The sequence below is a fragment of the Blastocystis hominis genome (assembly GCF_000151665.1).
Source record: "Blastocystis hominis, Singapore isolate B (sub-type 7) whole genome shotgun sequence assembly, scaffold_9".
NCBI lineage: Eukaryota > Bigyra > Opalinata > Blastocystidae > Blastocystis > Blastocystis hominis.
In genome coordinates, this window is record NW_013171868.1 from 249,943 (window position 1) to 266,907 (window position 16,965).

The following is a 16,965-nucleotide window of genomic DNA, read 5'->3' on the forward strand; positions in this document are numbered from 1 at the left end:
TTATGGGCATAGTATGACTTGGATATATTTTTATCTAAAATACTAACGCTGACCACTATGAAAACAAAAGAGATTATTATTGTAGTCCTTATTCCATCCTTTCCCAAAGGAACATTCCCGATTTGTCCAATTCCTGAGTATCCACGATATTTCTTTTTACGAATCGTGAAAACAAACAAAACAATTCTTAAATCCTAGATACGAGAAACAGCCCCATACAGTTTTCAGATTTCCCATCGGGTTCCAAAGCTCCTTATTTCTATTGTTCACAACGCGCTTCAGCCCAAATAGTAACAGCCTTTCTTCCCATTCTTTTGTGCTCCGGTATCTACACTGATCATCCTCGTCCATCCCTTCAGCAAGCATTAACTCTTCTCTCGGAAGCGTGTCATATGCTGGGTTGCATGTCGTGACATAGCGATGAAATCCATGGATAATGTCCATCGATACCTGCTCAGCAGTGCTGGTCACAGAATGATCGTTGATAACCAGATATCCATCGTTTGATATCTTTTTAATGAGCTCTGATAAGATTGATCCAAAAAGCGGAACTGCGTGGGGACAGCAGGAAACGATCAAGTCAACCTCCTCTATTTCTTTCAACGTGTCTTGGACCCACTGCAGAACAATGTTTCGATATTCCTGCCAGTCTTGCCCCTCTCCTTTCTTCGGGGTTTGACAAAATGTATAATCGTTCCGGTGTTCCTGTGCGCGTCGATCTCCCTCCGCCAGCACTAACACCTGGCTTGGACTTTCCAAATTATACATTTTCGCGAGATCATGCCCCAAATGTGCATCGATGCCCCCGACACACACAATCTGATGAGGTCGGAAGCCAGCAGGCACCACCTTATCGATGTATTTCATTTTGTTTGCATAGACTCGAACTATGGAACGATCCACCGTTTGAGCCTGAGACACGGTCATTTTAGAGAGTGGGAACATGAAAGAGTGGATATAGGCAGCATGGGCAGCTTCCCAGATCGACCGATCCTCTGTAGGGGGCGTCGAACGAATCGCCCCATTCAGAGTCTCCAGCACTGTTTTGCGGTCAGACAACACAGTGGAGAATACTTCCTCAACTTGGCATCGAATTGGGCAGGGCGGCTCCGGACGCCATACGGTCGACAGCTGATAGTGGTATTTGTTTTGATGATTTGAGGGAGTTTGGCAAAGAGGATAGTGGGGATGGATGAGAAGGAAGGATGTTGTGTGAGGTGGACAAGAAGAAGAACCGAAACGTTCTTGTTTGTAAATGTGTTCTCGGATTTCAAACATGGAAAGAGCGCGTTTAATGATGTCCGCGATGCATTCTGGACAACGCAGAAGCAGTGTCGAACAATTCGAATTCCATGGAATCGAGTCAATAAATCGTTGCAGGCAGGACTCAAGACTCTTCTCTTCCACAAGCACAGTTTTCGTTTCGGATTGTATCTCGCTGGGAGTCATTTCGAAATACAAGTCCAAATAAATGCAAGCACTCTTCGCTTTTCCTACAATCTTTCGAATTTCGTTTAGGTTCTGGAAGATTTCCTTCTCTTTACACAGTAAATAATGGGGGTGCATGCTTTCGCTCGGAAAGTGGGAAAGCAGAAGCGCCATGTTCCCTTCCAGTTTTGCTGGTTGGGACGAAAACATTACTATATTCGTGGCGAGCTGCTTTGCCACAAAACTAATCGACTGAGCTCCAATTCCTGCTGTCAGCTCAATCAGAGTGTCGAGACTCTTTCCGAAACTCGCTTCTAAGAGCTTGCAAAGGTAATTCGCCTCTGCGTATGACGGGGATTGTGAGCAATACAAAGGTGATATTTGCAACTTTAACAAAGTGTGTCGTGGAATAGAAGGTGGAAGCATGTGAAGCAGACTTCCATCTACTCATTATGTAAAAAACACACGCTTCACAGAAGTCGGAATGAAATTCGTACAAGGAGAATTTCCAGTAAGTATGCTTCCGATTGCTTATAATGAACTTTTTCTCTTTGATAGGAGTTGCGGAGATGTGATTCTCAAAGGAAGTAATGTCAAAGTTCTGGGGATACTTCAAGCCAATGTATCGTGCCTTGTGTTTCAGATCCTCTACGACGTCTTCGATGTTTCGGTCAGACAAGTACATTTTGAGATTTGATTCTCGAAGATAGTCTTCTCCTCCCCATCTAAATGTTAAAAACAAAATCACGTCTACGGTGGGTCAAAAAAGATAAAGTCAACATAGGGCATCTCTTTCATGTAATTCAAAAAATCCTTGTTAAGACAGTGAACACGGCTGGAAAGACCCAAGAGATTGACGTTGTTCTGCAGCATTTCACACCGCTCCTTGTTTATTTCCACAGAAGTTACATTTGTGAAATACTTTCCAAAGGAAAATGTGTTACCTCCGGTGCATGCGGTTGCATCGCACACGCTCGCGAAGGGCGGAAGATAGTCGCTGATTATCTGAGTTATGGTGTCTGCAGCCGAATCCACAGTGACGCTATAGAGAGCCACAGAATCCATTTGAATATTGTCTCTGATAGATTTTGGGTAATTTCCAAAATAATGATCCCACTTCCAAGCTTTCTCTTCATTTGCTGACCGCTTTCCCTCCTTATACATCTCATAGCGTTCCTCGACAGAATCTGTATGGCTTCTTTTCATTTTGGATTGTATCAGGCCAGCAAGCAAAAAGTAAGAAAACCATCAAAATCATCCCAATTTCTGGATTCTCTTCTATTTTTTCATTTGCTTGGAGGAACCTTTTCAAAATAGGATGGTTCCAAAAACGTTGAGGCGGGAAGAAGGAAAGAAAGACAAGACCCAGATTTCCCGAAAGCGCAGCAATGCAAGTTCTCAAGATGAAAATCCGAAAATGCTATCCGCGCAAAAGGCTTTCCCCGCATTTGTGCCGGAATTCGAAAAGTACTACAGTGTTCGCAAAAAGTCCTGGAAGCCCATGTCACAGAGCTCCAAAAACATTCTCATGCTGTTTGCCAAGAGGGCAAAGAGGTATTTGCGTAGCTTTTCACTTTACTGTTAGTAATTGCTTGTCGATGACTCCGGAAGGAAGAAAGGAGGAAGTTATTGCGATGTTTAATCGAATTATTCATTCTGCGTTTTTTAAGATTGATGTTGTCAAATAGCGGTTGGATCATGAATAGGAGAGACTATTTCCAAAGTCTGAAATGGATTCGGATACATACGACATTGGGTCTATCGGACTGGCTCTCGTTTGTTTCTATTTTTGATTTTTCCATCTAGGAAGAGCAAAAAAAGCAAAACGCGCTACTCAGCCACTCGCTTCAGTCCATCCAAAAGGAAATCGATTCGGAGGTTTGCGTCGGTGTTGAGTATCACGCACAGAAATCCACCATCGAGCAATTCGAAGCAGAGAAAAAGTCATTAAAAGAAAGCAGCGCGGAGATCATTCGGCGACTTCCTTCTCTGATGAGTGTGCTTGGCGAGCAGCCGGGAACAAAGTCTTCTTCGGAAGAGGAAATCGTTAAAAAGCGTCGACGCATTGGGCCTCGCTCGCTGTCGTGGCGTCGTCCCTACCAGACGGATCATGTGTTGATGAATCCGGTTTGGAAGGACATGAAGCAGAAGGTTAACGAAAGGGTGGAGATGGAAAAGCCTCTGCGGAAGGTAATCAAAAGAATGGCGGAAATCGATCGGAAGTTGGATTTGATCATCCGAAAAGAGTGATCGTGTGGTGTGTGCTTGTGTAGTTTTTCTTTATGATTGCGTGTTTTCTTAAAGCAAACATGGCAGAGTGTTGTGAGAGAGTAAAGCATGCTTCGTAGGGAGAAAAGGTAATTAGCAGCAGCATCCAAGGAGTTCTGCTTTTACAGCATGTACCTTCATATTTTTATCCACTCACTCTCTGTGTTTTGCTTTTCTATCCTGTTTCCACCTTGTTTTCATTGCATTATACACTTCACAAGAATTCTCTCACAATAACGAAACGTGTATGTTCTCAAACACACAAAGCCATCTTCAGCACTTCCTCCACCATCTTGTTAATTCCATCGCGCACTACATGAATCGGGCTATTGCGCATGTACGCGGGCGTCGTCACCACACGGTTCTCAGCATCAACGCAAATATCCGTAGCCTGCAAATCACTCAAATTGATCATTTATACGCCACAAGGTACATGCGTCGCTCCCATCACCGTCGCTGCCTTGCAAGCATCGGCATAGGGATACTCCTCGCTCACCTGCTCCTGGCCTAAAGTGACTTTAACTCCAGGGAGAGTGCGCGCCAGGATCACAGGAGCGATGCAGCAAGCGCCAATCGGCTTCTTTGCGGAATGGAAGGCTTTCACAGCCGAGGAGACTCCCTCCTTCACCTCCATGTCCGCACCCACGACTCCGAAGTTCGACAGGTTTTTGGCAGCTCCAAACCCTCCCGGAAGAATGATTGCCTATAATGAACGTCAGCATGCTTACTTACGTCATATTTGGAAACGTCCAGGTTGTTCAAATCCTGTACGTTGGATCTCGCAATTCTATTCATCAAACTTATCTCGTTCTCCCTACCTAGCGCTCTCCACGAGCACATTGCGCTTTTCGGATGATGGTTCTCCCTAAGCTGTCAATAATAACATATCTTTCGTACAGTGAGATGGTTCACAACATGCATCTGTTCCATGTTAGGAGCAAAGCACTGATAGTTCGCATTGTTACGGCTAATGCTCTCCATCACGAATACAGCCTCATGGATCTCGCTACCATCATACACTCCACAACCAGACAGGCTATTCCATTATGTAAAGCAATGGTACTCACATAACAGCCACGTTCTTCTTGGACATAGCAGAAAAAAATCTTTTGAAAGATTGAGAAAGCATTCTTTTGACGCCATTTGAATTGTGGAAAACTGCAGTTGCGAAAATTCGGGCAATTTCGAATCTGATTCACTTCGTTTGAGTACTCACCGCAATGAGTACTGGATTCAACTTCTCCTTTTCGCTTGGCTTGAAGACCGAACCTAAGAAAGCTGTTTTGGTAGAGGATTTGCTCTTTTGTGTGTAAATTGCAGAACCAAACTGTCTCCGGATTCCAGCCCATCGAGAAGAAGCCGGAAAAGGAATATATAACGCAGATTGTCAACAACCAAGTAGTTTCCTTTCTGGCGTGTGTCATTTAGGTGGTAGAAGACATTGAGAAAAAGAAGGAGCTCGTAATTCCGGTCAAGCAAGTTTCTTGGATTCAAAAGGCGAAAGAGCGAATTGCTCGCGAGAAAGAGCTTGAGAAAAAGCGTCAACAGGAGGAGGCCGAAAAGCAGACTTCTGTTGAAAACGATGTGGATGTCCCCACTCAAGTTCCCTCTGTTGTTTCAAAGGCTACTCCGGTTCTTGATGCCAAAGAAGAAGCCCGGATGTCGATTTTGCGAGACCTTTTGGGTGATTCCTCCAAATCGGATACTTCGGACCTTGTCATTCCACTCCACGACAAATCCACAGCCCAGAGCACTTCCAAGGAAGGTTCCACCGCCGTTCAAAACCGTCTTCCGGGATTCAACACCATGGTCGTTTTCTCCCCCTCCCTTCACTTCCAGGACCGAAACGAGTATTTCCGGCTCGAGCTCGCCTCTCTCCCCGACGCGTGCAGCGTAACCAGCGAGGCCTACAAGCATGTGCCCATCGATGCGTTCGGTCGCGCCAGTCTTCTCGGCATGGGTTGGGACGGAAAAAACAACGTCGATCCCTCCGTCTACGAAATCAACATCCGTCCCGAGCGGCTCGGACTCGGCGCCATGCCCGTCGTCATGAACCAACACCCCCACAAAACCGCGGTTAAAAAGTCCCTCCTCGAAAAACGAAACGGTCACGTGTACACGGGGATCCACAAAGAATGGCAGGCCGACGACGCCTTCGCCAAAGGCACGCAGATCGGCGTGAAAACCGGCGCCTTGGAAGGTGCGTTCCCCGCGGGGATTTCATGAATAGGTCGGCAGGGAGTGGTGATTGAAACGCCCAAGCCGCGTTCCGCGGTTGTGAAGGTAGAACCGCGGGGAAGGGTGAATTGTAGGTGCTGATCGACGGAGAAAAGCAGCTGCGCGAGATGCGGAAGCAGGAATTGGAGCCTTTGAGCGATTTGGTGCGTTTCAAATCGTTTGTGGAGAAATATGGGGGAATTCTGGAAAGTGAGAAAAAGGGGAGAGAAGGAGGAAGAGGGGAAGAGAGTGATGCAGAGAAGAAGGATAAAGAGAAAGAGAAAGAGAAAGAGAAAGAAAATGAAAACGAATTGGAGAGTTTTATTTTGGAAGGAAGGGATGATTACAATGGGGATGATGGAAGTGAGTCGAGTACTTCGCATCGTTCGCGGTATTCGGAACACTCGAGGCGTTCTTCTCATTCGAAGCATGCGCATAGCTCGGACAGACACAGAGGAGATCACTCGAGACATCGAGGATCGGAAGGACATTCCCACGTAAAGTCTCACCATTCACGTCATAGTCATCGATAGTACTAGAGTGTATCTTGTTCTGTTTGTTGGATATTGAAGGAATTTTGCTTCTTGCATTTGATTGGATGCACCAGATAGAACTATTTCCCATCTACATTAATACCTGTAACCTTTTGATTATGGCGGATAAGAATTCCACAGAAGTAGATATACTCTGTTTGTACTGGTATGACAACTAGTTAGAGCAGCAAATACTGAGTCCTTCAAAGGATGAAGTGGTAACCGTGCCCACCAATGCTCTAAAGAAATCAGGAAGCTCAAAGTCGAAATCGAAGAACCCAAAATTGAAAGTTAGCAAGTCGAAGGTGACGAAACGTCAGTATCTATGCATTTCTATTAGCGCTCTCTGCACTGTTCTTGTTTTTGTACTTGCTGTATTCCTTTACAAGTTGCTTACAAAACATTCCTGCAATCTTTTTCACGAATCCTACGCTCGGAGTTGCACATTCGTGATCTTTTTAGTCGTAGATTCAAATGACCTAGAAGCCTTAGCGATGTGTGGTTCTCTCAGAGTACTCCACTTCGTTGGAGCGGAATGGAAAAGCATAAATGTGCCTAGCGATACCTTCCAAAACCTTCGCACAGTCGTATTTCACAGTTGGAATCGGATCGATGCATAACCTGTAGATTCCAATGATCTGACTTCCCTTGAAACGGTCACCATTCAGAAAGGAGCCTTTATGCACGTGTCTTCATTCGAGATGAATTCGATTGCCACGCTCACCTCAATCCATTTGGAAGGAGAGAATCTGGTCGATCTGGCGGAATTCACTCTGTCTCGTATTTTATTCATTCTTTAAAATGACTCAGAGGAAAATATCCAGAAACTATCAATAGGGGCACGCTCTCTCTCAAAAGCATCCATCACGATCGATGCTCCCCTTCTAGACACTCTTATCATTGGAAATAATGTCTCGCAATCATGTCAGAATTTCACTCTGAGTATATTAGTTGCAATCTATTCCATCACAAATAGGTGCAAATCGTTTACGAACTCTTTCAATTGGCTCATCCTCATTCTCATCTCTTTCGATCCTGGAATTGAATCAACCATTCGTAGAATCAATTACGATTGAGGATGATTCGCTAAGCATGGCTTCTCTAAAGTTGCTATCCACTTCAAAACTTACAAATCTAACGATCGGAAATCGGGTGGGTCAGCAAGGATCTTTCGAAATACAGCAAAGTACAATTCATCAGTCAATCGTTTGACTTTAGACACTGCTTTGCAAACTGTTTCTATTGGAGAAAACTGCTTCGGTCAGAGCGAACGCTTGGCTCTGACTGGTAACAAAGCTAAAATTGATTTGATGTAGATGCTCCCAGGTTGGAGAACTTGGCTATTTCCCCATCTGCGTTTGAGAATGTTAAAGAAATAATGTTCTCCAGTACCCTTCTCATTCTCGTTTTGAGTTAAAGATTTGAACTTGCAATCACTCGCTTTTTATCCAGAATCGTTTTCGAAGGCAGAGAAACTGTCCATCCGTAATTTCCCTCAACTGAACCGTCTGGATTTCCCTAAAAAGTCGCTTGCTTCGATTGTGGAGCTGACTCTGGATCGTATGGTTGAGATTCCGTTGGTTCATTCTAGAAGTACCCTTCCTGTCTTCGATCAAATTCGAAGAAGGCGCTCTCCGCTCTCTTTCTACCCTTGCGTTGAAGAACTTTTATAATCTCTGCAATATCACTGCGGAGAAAGGAGCACTCGCCTCCCTTCTTCGATTCGAATTAACTACTCTCTCTAACCTGAATCTCGTCCATTTCCAGCCTTCTTCTGGAGCCAACTTACAAGCAATTCAATTGAACAGTAATCGCTTTTTATTTAATTGTGAGACTAGATGTTCCCAAACTCAATATGTTTGTTGTTGGTGATTCGATCCAAGATATTCCATCCTTCCTTGTGAAAGGTTTTTGTTTTTTTTAATTTCTGTAATCGACAGACCTCACATCTCTTCAGACTCTTTCCATTACTCAAAACATCGGAACGGATATTGAAAGTCTATCCGTTACCAGTTCGATTCCGATTCTTTGTGAATTCTAGATTGTTCTGTCTCGACTTTGATTCTTGGAAACATCACAGACACGCAGCTCTTTTCTTATGTCGTTCAGGCTGACTTCTCCAATTTACCAAGCCTCGAATCGTTGACAGTCGCAAGTCAATCGCTCGCCAGAGTTCGCTCGTTTTCCTTTGCTGATTCGCCTCTTTCAACAATCATTATCGGGTCGAATAGTTTACAGAAAACGCAATCATTTGATATTGGAAGTATTCAATCGTTTTCTTATTATCATGCTAGAAGGCAAGGCTCTTCGCACTCTCCAAGTTGGGGAGAATTCGCTTACCCAAGTCCAGGAATTCAACTTGGAGGACTGCAGTGCTCTTGAAACAGTACAAGTCGGTGAAAAAGCGTTTTCCAAGTGTACATCTCTAAGATTATCAAAGGCGGCGAAATTAGAATCGATCGAAATTGGAAGCGGGGCCTTCTCATCTGGCAGTGATTTTGTAATCGATGCTTCAGATCGTCTTTTGATCTTCTCCATTGGAGATTCGGTTATGACGAGGGCTAATGAACTTTGCTTATCTGGTAAGACTTTTCTAAGTGGATCGCACTTACCTTTTCAGAAGCTTATAATCTACGACACTTTGCAGTTGGTAGTTCTTCGTTCACAGATGCACATAGCCTTGAATTGTCGAGTATGAAGGTTATTTGCTGAATTAATCCGTAGCTAAGCAGCTCCGAGCCTTGAAGGTTGGGCACAATTCATTCGAAAGAAGCAATTTTCCTTCAATTCGAGACAGCGTGACTCTCACTCAACTGTTTATTGGAAATAACAGTTTCTCGACGAGTAGTGACAATCTCGAAATAGAAGGTATTTTGTGAATTACTTTTTTTAAATAGATTTCTTCAAATTAACTGAAATCTACGTCGGAGAGAATGCTTTCCATGAGGCCAAATCGCTCACGATTCAAGGTAGTTTTCATTCATGGTATTTTTAGAAGATTGCCCCTTGCTTTCTTCTATTGTTCTACTTGGTAATAACTTTGAAGGGGAGAAGGGAGTTCTCTCTCTTTCGGGTTATTTTTGCCGCAAATTATGAATTTTAGATCTCAATAGTTTAAGAGAACTGATTATTAGTGGTGGAGCAACTAGTTCTTTTTCAGATACCGAGCAGCTTGATCTTGATGGATTGGCTTGGGCAGGTCATTTGGAGACTCTCATCTTAGGCAACAATGTATTACCTTCTCTTAATTCGTTCTCCATACATAATATCAAAACTCTCACTACTTTGGAACTGGGAGCTTCATTTGCTGCTCATTGCAGTTCATTTATGTTAGAAGGACTTCCCAATTTGAAGTCGATTTCTTTAGGAAAGGGGGCGTTGCAAGAGGTTTCCAGCTTTCACATATCCAACTTCCCCCAGCTATCTAGCATTCGAATCGAAGAGCTCGCTCTGGACCATAGCGAAGAGTTTGTAGCAAACAACAATCCCGAGTTGACATCCATCGAAATCGGCGATTCCTGCTTCCGAAAGGCCAAAGCCTTCCTTCTAACGAATGTGAACAAGCTTACTACGCTGATTGTGGGATCGTTCAATGCTTCTCAAGAAGCAACATCGTTCAGTGAGGTCCAAAACTTGGCAATTCAAGGTGATTATCCTGTTCAAGAATAAGATGCAGATCTGCCATATCTTCAGTGGATACAGATCGGAAAAGCTGCATTCACGAACGCAGCTTCGCTTACACTTCGCAGTTTGCTTTGTTTGATTCGTTGAATTGCAACTAGATTTGCCTTCCTTGGTCCAGCTCTCTTTCGCAAATGAAACGTTCAATTCCGTTACCTCCGTTCAACTAAATGGTGTGTTTGTGTTTCACTTCTCATGTAGAACTTTCGGAACTCCAACAGCTAGAATTCGGGTCGAATTCTTTCAAGTCGCTGTTGAACTTGACGCTCGACCTACCGAAAGTGACGCTTCTAACCGCGGGAGAACACAGTTTGGCGAAACTGAAGTCGTTAACACTGAATCTGCCTCGACTCGAAGTGATTGACGCGAAGTCGTATGCAATGTACTTTGTAGAAAATGTGGAAATCACAGGTATTCGTTGAATGCTCTGCGAAGTGTAGGCATGCCAAATTTCAGAGCGATTTTGACCGAAAATAGCGCCTTTTATGACACCAACTTGTACATTCACGGTCTCTCATTGTTGTCTCAAAATGAAATTCAGACTTGCCTCAGTTCGCTGGATTCAGCGAGTGGAGCTTTTCGCGTTTCAATTTCTTGGGATTCGTGAAGCTTGAGAGTAGAACTGGTTTTGAAGTGATAAGAGGCAGATCTTGACAATGTTCGCCAGCTCGTTTTCCCGAATGATACGTTCTACAATCCGCACAGCTTGATTTTGAATCGTTCTTTCGCTTCTCTCCTTCTTTGATTTTGAAGACTTGCCGAGTCTCGAAGAGATTCAGTTCGGATGGAATTCAATGACCCAATTGAACAGTCTCACATTAACGCAGCTTCCCAAACTCGCTAAAATCGAATCGCAGTATGGAACGACTCCTGAGCGATCGAGTCCTTCAAACTACGGAACGATGAAGCTGGAGGATCTCCCAGAATTACAGGAAATCAACCTCAGAGGAAACGCTCTAATGAGTCTAGATACTGTGCTTCTTCAAAATCTCCCCAAATTCTATCATTTCAACTATGCTGCCAAGTCAGATGGTTACATAACAACAATGAAATTCTTCGGTATGGAGTCGCAGAAGTACTCATAAATCAGATTTGCCCTCGTTTGATAGTTTGCGCATTCGTGGCGCTTCTGCTGCACATCTGCGGACGCTTTCGTTTAAGAGTAGACGTTTCTGGAGTTTCAATTGATGGGAAAGATGTTTCGAGTTTGCGATCGATCGAATTCGGCGCCAACGTAATGAGCAACAACAAGACGTTCGTATTGGAAGGTAGTAAGCGAGGAAGTCTGTGCATGTAGAATTGCCAGGATTGGAAGAGTTCGTTTTGGAGAGTGGAGCGCTGGCTGCCGTCGAGGAAATCACATTCCGAAGTGTGTGTGTAGCAACGAACTCATCGATAGACCTCCCAGAAATGAGGGAACTTCGGTTCGAGCGCGATTTATACTTTGTGAAGATCGCAACACTTGAGAGTAGAAACGGGGAAACTCGCTCAATCAAAGATACGCCAAAGTTAAGCAACATGACGATGCTCAGCAGAGGATTGAAGTCTGCAAAACGCATTGAAATCCGAAGTCCTTTTGATTGCATCGATTCAGTACAGATCAAACGTGGTCTTCGCTCGTGTTCCCGCCCTCATCATTCTCCATATCGACCGAATTGGTGATTGAAAGTAGTACGATCGGTGTGCTCTCGAGGTTCAGATCTCTTCGATGCGGAATTGATCGAATTCGGTTCGCTCGCCTTCTCTGCTGGAAGTCTGCTGAGTCTGTCGAGTTGTTGTCGAGTGAAATCATAACGGAAAGATCTCCCCAATCTCCGGAATTTGTCGATCGCTGATGGGAAAGTGAGTTATTACCAGGATGGATCGTTCCGATTGCTGAAGGACTTGGAGATCCGGGGTCTTGAAAGGCTTGAAACCGTTCAATTCGGCATGTATAACTTCGAGCAGGCGAAAAGTGTGAAGATGGAGGCGTTGCCGGAGTTGTGTTCCTTCCACATCGCGAATAACACGCTGACCAAAACGACGGAACTGACGCTGGACGCTCTTCCTCGTCTGGAGCGTGTGGACTTTGTTGGCTCGGCGTTGTCCAGCCTTCAAACGATGAGCTATCGAAACATTTCCGATCCGCTCTACGCGCAATTCTGCTCACCCGACGCAGTGGAATGCTCGCCTCTCTTTCCTTCTTGTTTCAAACCCATCCTCTCTTATTCCAACAAACAATGCAATACACAATGATCTTCTCATACATCTGCGACTTAAACCACACCATGTCATTGCGAATCGCGTGCTCTAAAATCGCACAAGCCCTCTCCGACTTGGTCAGCCGCATCGAAGGCAATTCTCGCGTCGACGTGCTGTTATGATCCGTGTAATAAATCGATCCGAACGGATACACCGAGTGCTCCGTGCAGTTCATCACCACTCCGCTGAATCCCGTGTTAATCATCCAGCGACACTCGCAGATCTTCCTGATGCGCATCGAGCTCATCGAGCACTTGCTGCTTCTTCCGTCCTGCGAGCAATACGTCCGTCCGCACAGCAGACACATGTACGGCAGCTCCACTTCCTTCTGGCATTGCACACACCGCGAGCACTTCGAGCAATGCTGCGTGTCCTGCTCCTCCGCCTCCTTCTCTTCCTTCTCTCCAGCCGTGCCCTCGTTTCCTCGATGCTATCCATCACGCCTCTCTCCGCTCGCCTACGAAGCGATGACACAGCGAGTTCAGCGCCCGCATGTCCTCCGGCAGCGGCAGCAGCAGCGTGCAGCTCGGCAGCACCACCGGCAGGAAGAAGAACGCGCGCTCCGGCAGATTGTACACCGCGTCCGCCACGCTCAGTCGGTAGAACGACAGCCGCAGGCTCTCCAAGCTCTGCTCCGCCGCCAGACGCGCCTTCGGGTCTTTTAGGATCGAGCCGAACTCGGAAACCGCGGGGAGATTGAGGTACTGGCGGAGCTCCTCGAAGTCCTTGGGGAGGATGAAGCGAGATTCCGGCGTGTGGTCCGACAGCGTGAACAGCAGCAGCACTATGCATCAAATCCGCAGCGAGCGACGCACCGCATTTCCGCAAGTAGAGAAGCAGCATTTCCTCCACCGTCTTCACGAACTACGCTTGATTCCCGCGGGAAACCCTACGCCTCGCTGCTTGAGCAACGCCACGAGTTCGTTCTGACAGCCGACGGTGCAGTTGGCGCTCTGCGTCGCGTGGATCGCGTCGAATCGCTCGAGCAGCTGCTTCAGATCGCCCTGGATGGCGTCGAACCCGGGGATTTCCGCGGGGAGGACGAGCTTCTTGGCGATGAGGATGTGGAGGGCGAAGACGGCTTGATGGATGGCCAGAACGTAGAAACGTGGAATTAGGGTAACGGCGGAGAGGAGATAGCGATCGAGGAGAGTCAGGTCTAGAGAGAGAGAACGAAAGGGATTGGAGAGTACTGAGATCGTCGAAGTTGATTGGCTCTTCGTTGAGGAGGAGATCGGTGAGGCATTGGAAGGGCTCCAGCGCGATGCCCAGGGTGTTGTACCCGCTGTACAGCTGCGCGGCGGCGGGGATGGCGAGAGGGAGAAGGCAGTCGAGGAGGTCGATGGCGATTCGGGAGCGCAGCTCGCTCTGTCGCTGGTAGAGCGTCTGCATGTAGAGATCGAGCTCGCGAAGCCGCTCTGCGGGGGCCTGGGAGCGCTGATAGATCTGCTCGGCGAGGGTCTGCTCGACCTGCGCGAGCTCGTCGAAGGCGGCGTGGAGCAGCGGGACTTTGGAGGCATCGAGCTGCGCGGTGGCGGTGGAATGGGAGGCGCAGGCGTTGCGGTCGAGATCGGCTTGGAGGGCGGAGCGAGGGGCGTCGGAGGAAGCCTCGCTGAGGACTTGGTCGATGAGATCGAGGAGGCCTTTGAAGTTGTGGAGGAAGAGCGAGGTCTTGTGGGTGTAGTTGGGGAAGAACTGGCCGCAGACCATCTGCATGGAGAGGGCGGTGAAGGGGTTGCTGAGGGGGATGTGGGTTATGCGGGAGGAGAGCGAGGAGGGCGTGGAGGGCGGGATCGGCGTGGGACCGTCGCCGGCGGCAGCGACAGCAGGAAGGTCGTCGGGCAGGTTGATCACGGGTTGGGGAAGCGCGTTGAGATTCGCTGCGGCGGGCATGCCATTCTCCACGACGCGGAGCCCGTCGCCGTTCAGAACCACGAAGATGGGACGGTCTTCTTGGTCGGAGTTGTTGTCAGCAGCATTGTTAGCGAGGTTGTTGTCAGGATTCTCAGGAGGATTCTCAGGAGGATTCTCGGGATTGGCGTTCGCCACTTCTTCATCCATTTGCTCCTGTCTCGCATCATTCTCCTCTTCCTCCCCATCATTCATTGCTTCTATGTCCGATACCTCTTCCCGATCTTCCGCTTCTTCTTCTTCTACTTCTTCTACTACTCTTTCTTTCATCTTTCCAGCTCCCACCTTCGTCAAATACTCCAATATCGCCTCATTCTGACCTCCATTATCCTGCAGCACCACTTCCTTTCCACTCTCCGTCTCCATTACTTCCTTCACCAAAATCGACTCAAACATATCTTCATCGATCGGCGGCTTCCATCCAGCGAATAGCGACTTGTCCACTTCGTAGTTGTGATAATGCTGGATGCTCAAAAACATCCGGACCAGCTCCAACTGCGTCGCTGTGTACTCACGCAGTGGAATATCCATCGTGGTAAAGTGGAAGCCCTGGCTCTCCAGCAGATCGATCGTCTCGTGGGGCAGCGCGGCGCGCATCCCCGAGAACACGTGACTGAAGCAGGACCACGAGTTGATCACGCCGCTTGAAACCTGATCGGTCACGCTGCGCACTTTAGCGAGGATCGTTCGAATGATATCGGAGAGGAAGCACTGCTGAAGCGTCGTGATCGCGCGATTGTCCAGCACTGCGCGGCCGTCTTCGAATTTACTCACGTAGGGGGTACACGAGATCGCTACGGATGAAACGCACTCACGAAACGCACAGTATTCGTCGTACCGCGAAGCACACTCGATGGAGTCCAACGTGGCTTTGACGCACCCGAGAGCACTTTCCTAGAACTCAGCGAAGCGGATGCAAGAGTGTTACATCGAGATTTCTGCGCACATCGAGCATGCCCTCGCTGATGATAATGTCGCACAACAACGGATTGAGCTTCATCGATTCGAACAGAACATTGGCGCAGCTCGCCAAATGCCACCAGTTTTTCTACAGTAACAGCCGATTCGCTTCTCTACGAATTCTGGAACCGACGGAATTCGGTTTTCGAGCGACGCCACTTTGGCCCACGGCGAAGACGATCGCGATGCCGGGTCGAAAAGCGTATCGCCAAACAGCCGTCTTCGCCACTCGCGATTGATCAGCGTAGGGACGTACACGGAGAGACTCGCGTTCTCCATGCGACGACACACAGGACAAAAGAAAGTACTGCCGGTGGTCTGGTGGGAGGTCCGGATCAGATTCTCCATGCAGCTGCGATGGATCATGTGCGAGCAGCAGGCGAACTTGGGGTTCAGAATGTGCTGGTAAGGGAAGAGCGCTCGGTCATAGATGAACGCAACCAGATCGCACTTGGCGTTCTGGAGTCTGCGCGAGTTGAGGAGGTTCTGCACTACGAGTCAGTCCAGTGAAGGCGTTGCTACAGTATTCGCTTTGTTTTTGCAGCGCGGGGTCTTTGGGATAGGGCGGATCGGAAAAGATTCCGTGCATGAGCTCCGACACTACAAATCAAACGGTGGCTTCCAACGCCCACTGGAGGTAAAGGAAGTGTCCAGATGGCAAAGCAGCATCGGCACGTCTTCTGCAGAGTTCACATGGTTTTCATGACAGAGAGAGCATGTGAACGGCATGGACAGATCGACCACCTCCGCGGTCTTCTCCGTTTCCATGGCCGAATTGGTATCGTTGTCGCCGCCAGCATCGTCCGAATCGTCCGAATCGTCGGTATCAAACATGGACAAAAAGTTATCCAGCTTGGAGTTCATGTCTTGCAGTACGGACGTGGAGGCAGTGGTGGACGGAGCCGCGACCGGAACTTCGTTCTTCTTGTAGGAGAGGATTTGATCGATCACATGGGCGTCATGCTCGACGCCTTCGCGAGCACATCGCTTCAGCGTGTATTCGATGTCATCCTTCAAGTCATCAGGGAAGCTCTTGTGGTGATAGATAAACCCGAGCATCTAGATGCATCAAATAGCAACGTTTTGAACATACTTCGACGATATTGCGAGGAAGGCGATAGCAAACGACTCCGTCCTTCGAAATCTCAGCGTTCTCCAAGTCCTTCCACAGCAACGCCGGGACATCCACGTTGTTCAACACGCTGCTGTCCTTCATTCTGTCCGGCCAGTCATTCAGCGAATCGAAATCCCAGAACTGTCCACTGTCTATCGATAGAGCAAACGGCTAACAAGGTACGATAGGTTTCAGTGGGCGCATCGCCCTTGCAGAGCGTCATCGTTTGAATGAGGAGGAGCAAGCACTCTAGCAGTTTGGGGTCTTGAATATCCGTGATGTAGAGACGCTGGAGCATTGAATACACGAAGGAGATGATAAACTCGCTTCCCAGAAGTCGATGAGGCAATGTTCTATCCACTCACGACGCATCAGCCATCGATACTTCAGCAAATCGTTGGTAGCGAGAGGAGGAACTTCATAGACCTTCATATGGAGCGTGTCCTTCACATATTCGATGTGTCGCGTCATCATCAAGAAATCGTTCTCGCCTGTGAACACATTGACTCCCTTCAACTGCTCTGGCTTCAAATGGTAAGTATCCTCCATGAGATCCGTATCGAACATCGCATCCGCGAGTTCGGATAGCACTTCCATTTCAAACTGCGTGTT

At 47.5% G+C, this 16,965-nt stretch overlaps 5 protein-coding genes; 2 read left to right on the top strand and 3 right to left on the bottom strand.

Moving 5' to 3' along the window:
• Window positions 1–1,705: 1,705 nt before the first annotated feature.
• Window positions 1,706–2,634, bottom strand: GSBLH_T00005007001 (uncharacterized protein; the record flags this gene model as incomplete). Its single annotated transcript, XM_013043994.1, has 2 exons — window positions 1,706–2,153; window positions 2,183–2,634. The coding sequence occupies 2 exons, from the start codon at window positions 2,632–2,634 to the stop codon at window positions 1,706–1,708; spliced, it is 900 nt and encodes a 299-aa protein (XP_012899448.1).
• Window positions 2,635–3,949: 1,315 nt separating this feature from the next.
• GSBLH_T00005008001 (uncharacterized protein) lies at window positions 3,950–4,825 on the bottom strand (the record flags this gene model as incomplete). Its single annotated transcript, XM_013043995.1, has 6 exons — window positions 3,950–4,087; window positions 4,118–4,399; window positions 4,429–4,483; window positions 4,515–4,561; window positions 4,594–4,732; window positions 4,764–4,825. 6 exons carry the CDS (start codon window positions 4,823–4,825, stop codon window positions 3,950–3,952), a joined length of 723 nt encoding a protein of 240 aa, XP_012899449.1.
• Window positions 4,826–5,502: 677 nt separating this feature from the next.
• Window positions 5,503–5,922, top strand: GSBLH_T00005009001 (uncharacterized protein; the record flags this gene model as incomplete). The annotated part of the gene is made up of 1 exon (XM_013043996.1): window positions 5,503–5,922. The coding sequence occupies one exon, from the start codon at window positions 5,503–5,505 to the stop codon at window positions 5,920–5,922; it is 420 nt and encodes a 139-aa protein (XP_012899450.1).
• Window positions 5,923–7,824: 1,902 nt separating this feature from the next.
• GSBLH_T00005010001 (uncharacterized protein) lies at window positions 7,825–8,318 on the top strand (the record flags this gene model as incomplete). Its single annotated transcript, XM_013043997.1, has 3 exons — window positions 7,825–7,858; window positions 7,899–8,006; window positions 8,038–8,318. The coding sequence occupies 3 exons, from the start codon at window positions 7,825–7,827 to the stop codon at window positions 8,316–8,318; spliced, it is 423 nt and encodes a 140-aa protein (XP_012899451.1).
• A 4,247-nt stretch (window positions 8,319–12,565) lies between these two features.
• GSBLH_T00005011001 (uncharacterized protein) lies at window positions 12,566–13,900 on the bottom strand (the record flags this gene model as incomplete). XM_013043998.1 has 5 exons in its annotated part: window positions 13,562–13,900; window positions 13,262–13,527; window positions 13,184–13,232; window positions 12,830–13,152; window positions 12,566–12,798 (listed from the first exon to the last, which is right to left on the bottom strand). The coding sequence occupies exons 1-5, from the start codon at window positions 13,612–13,614 to the stop codon at window positions 12,566–12,568; spliced, it is 924 nt and encodes a 307-aa protein (XP_012899452.1). The 5' UTR covers window positions 13,615–13,900.
• Between the last annotated feature and the right edge of the window lie 3,065 nt (window positions 13,901–16,965).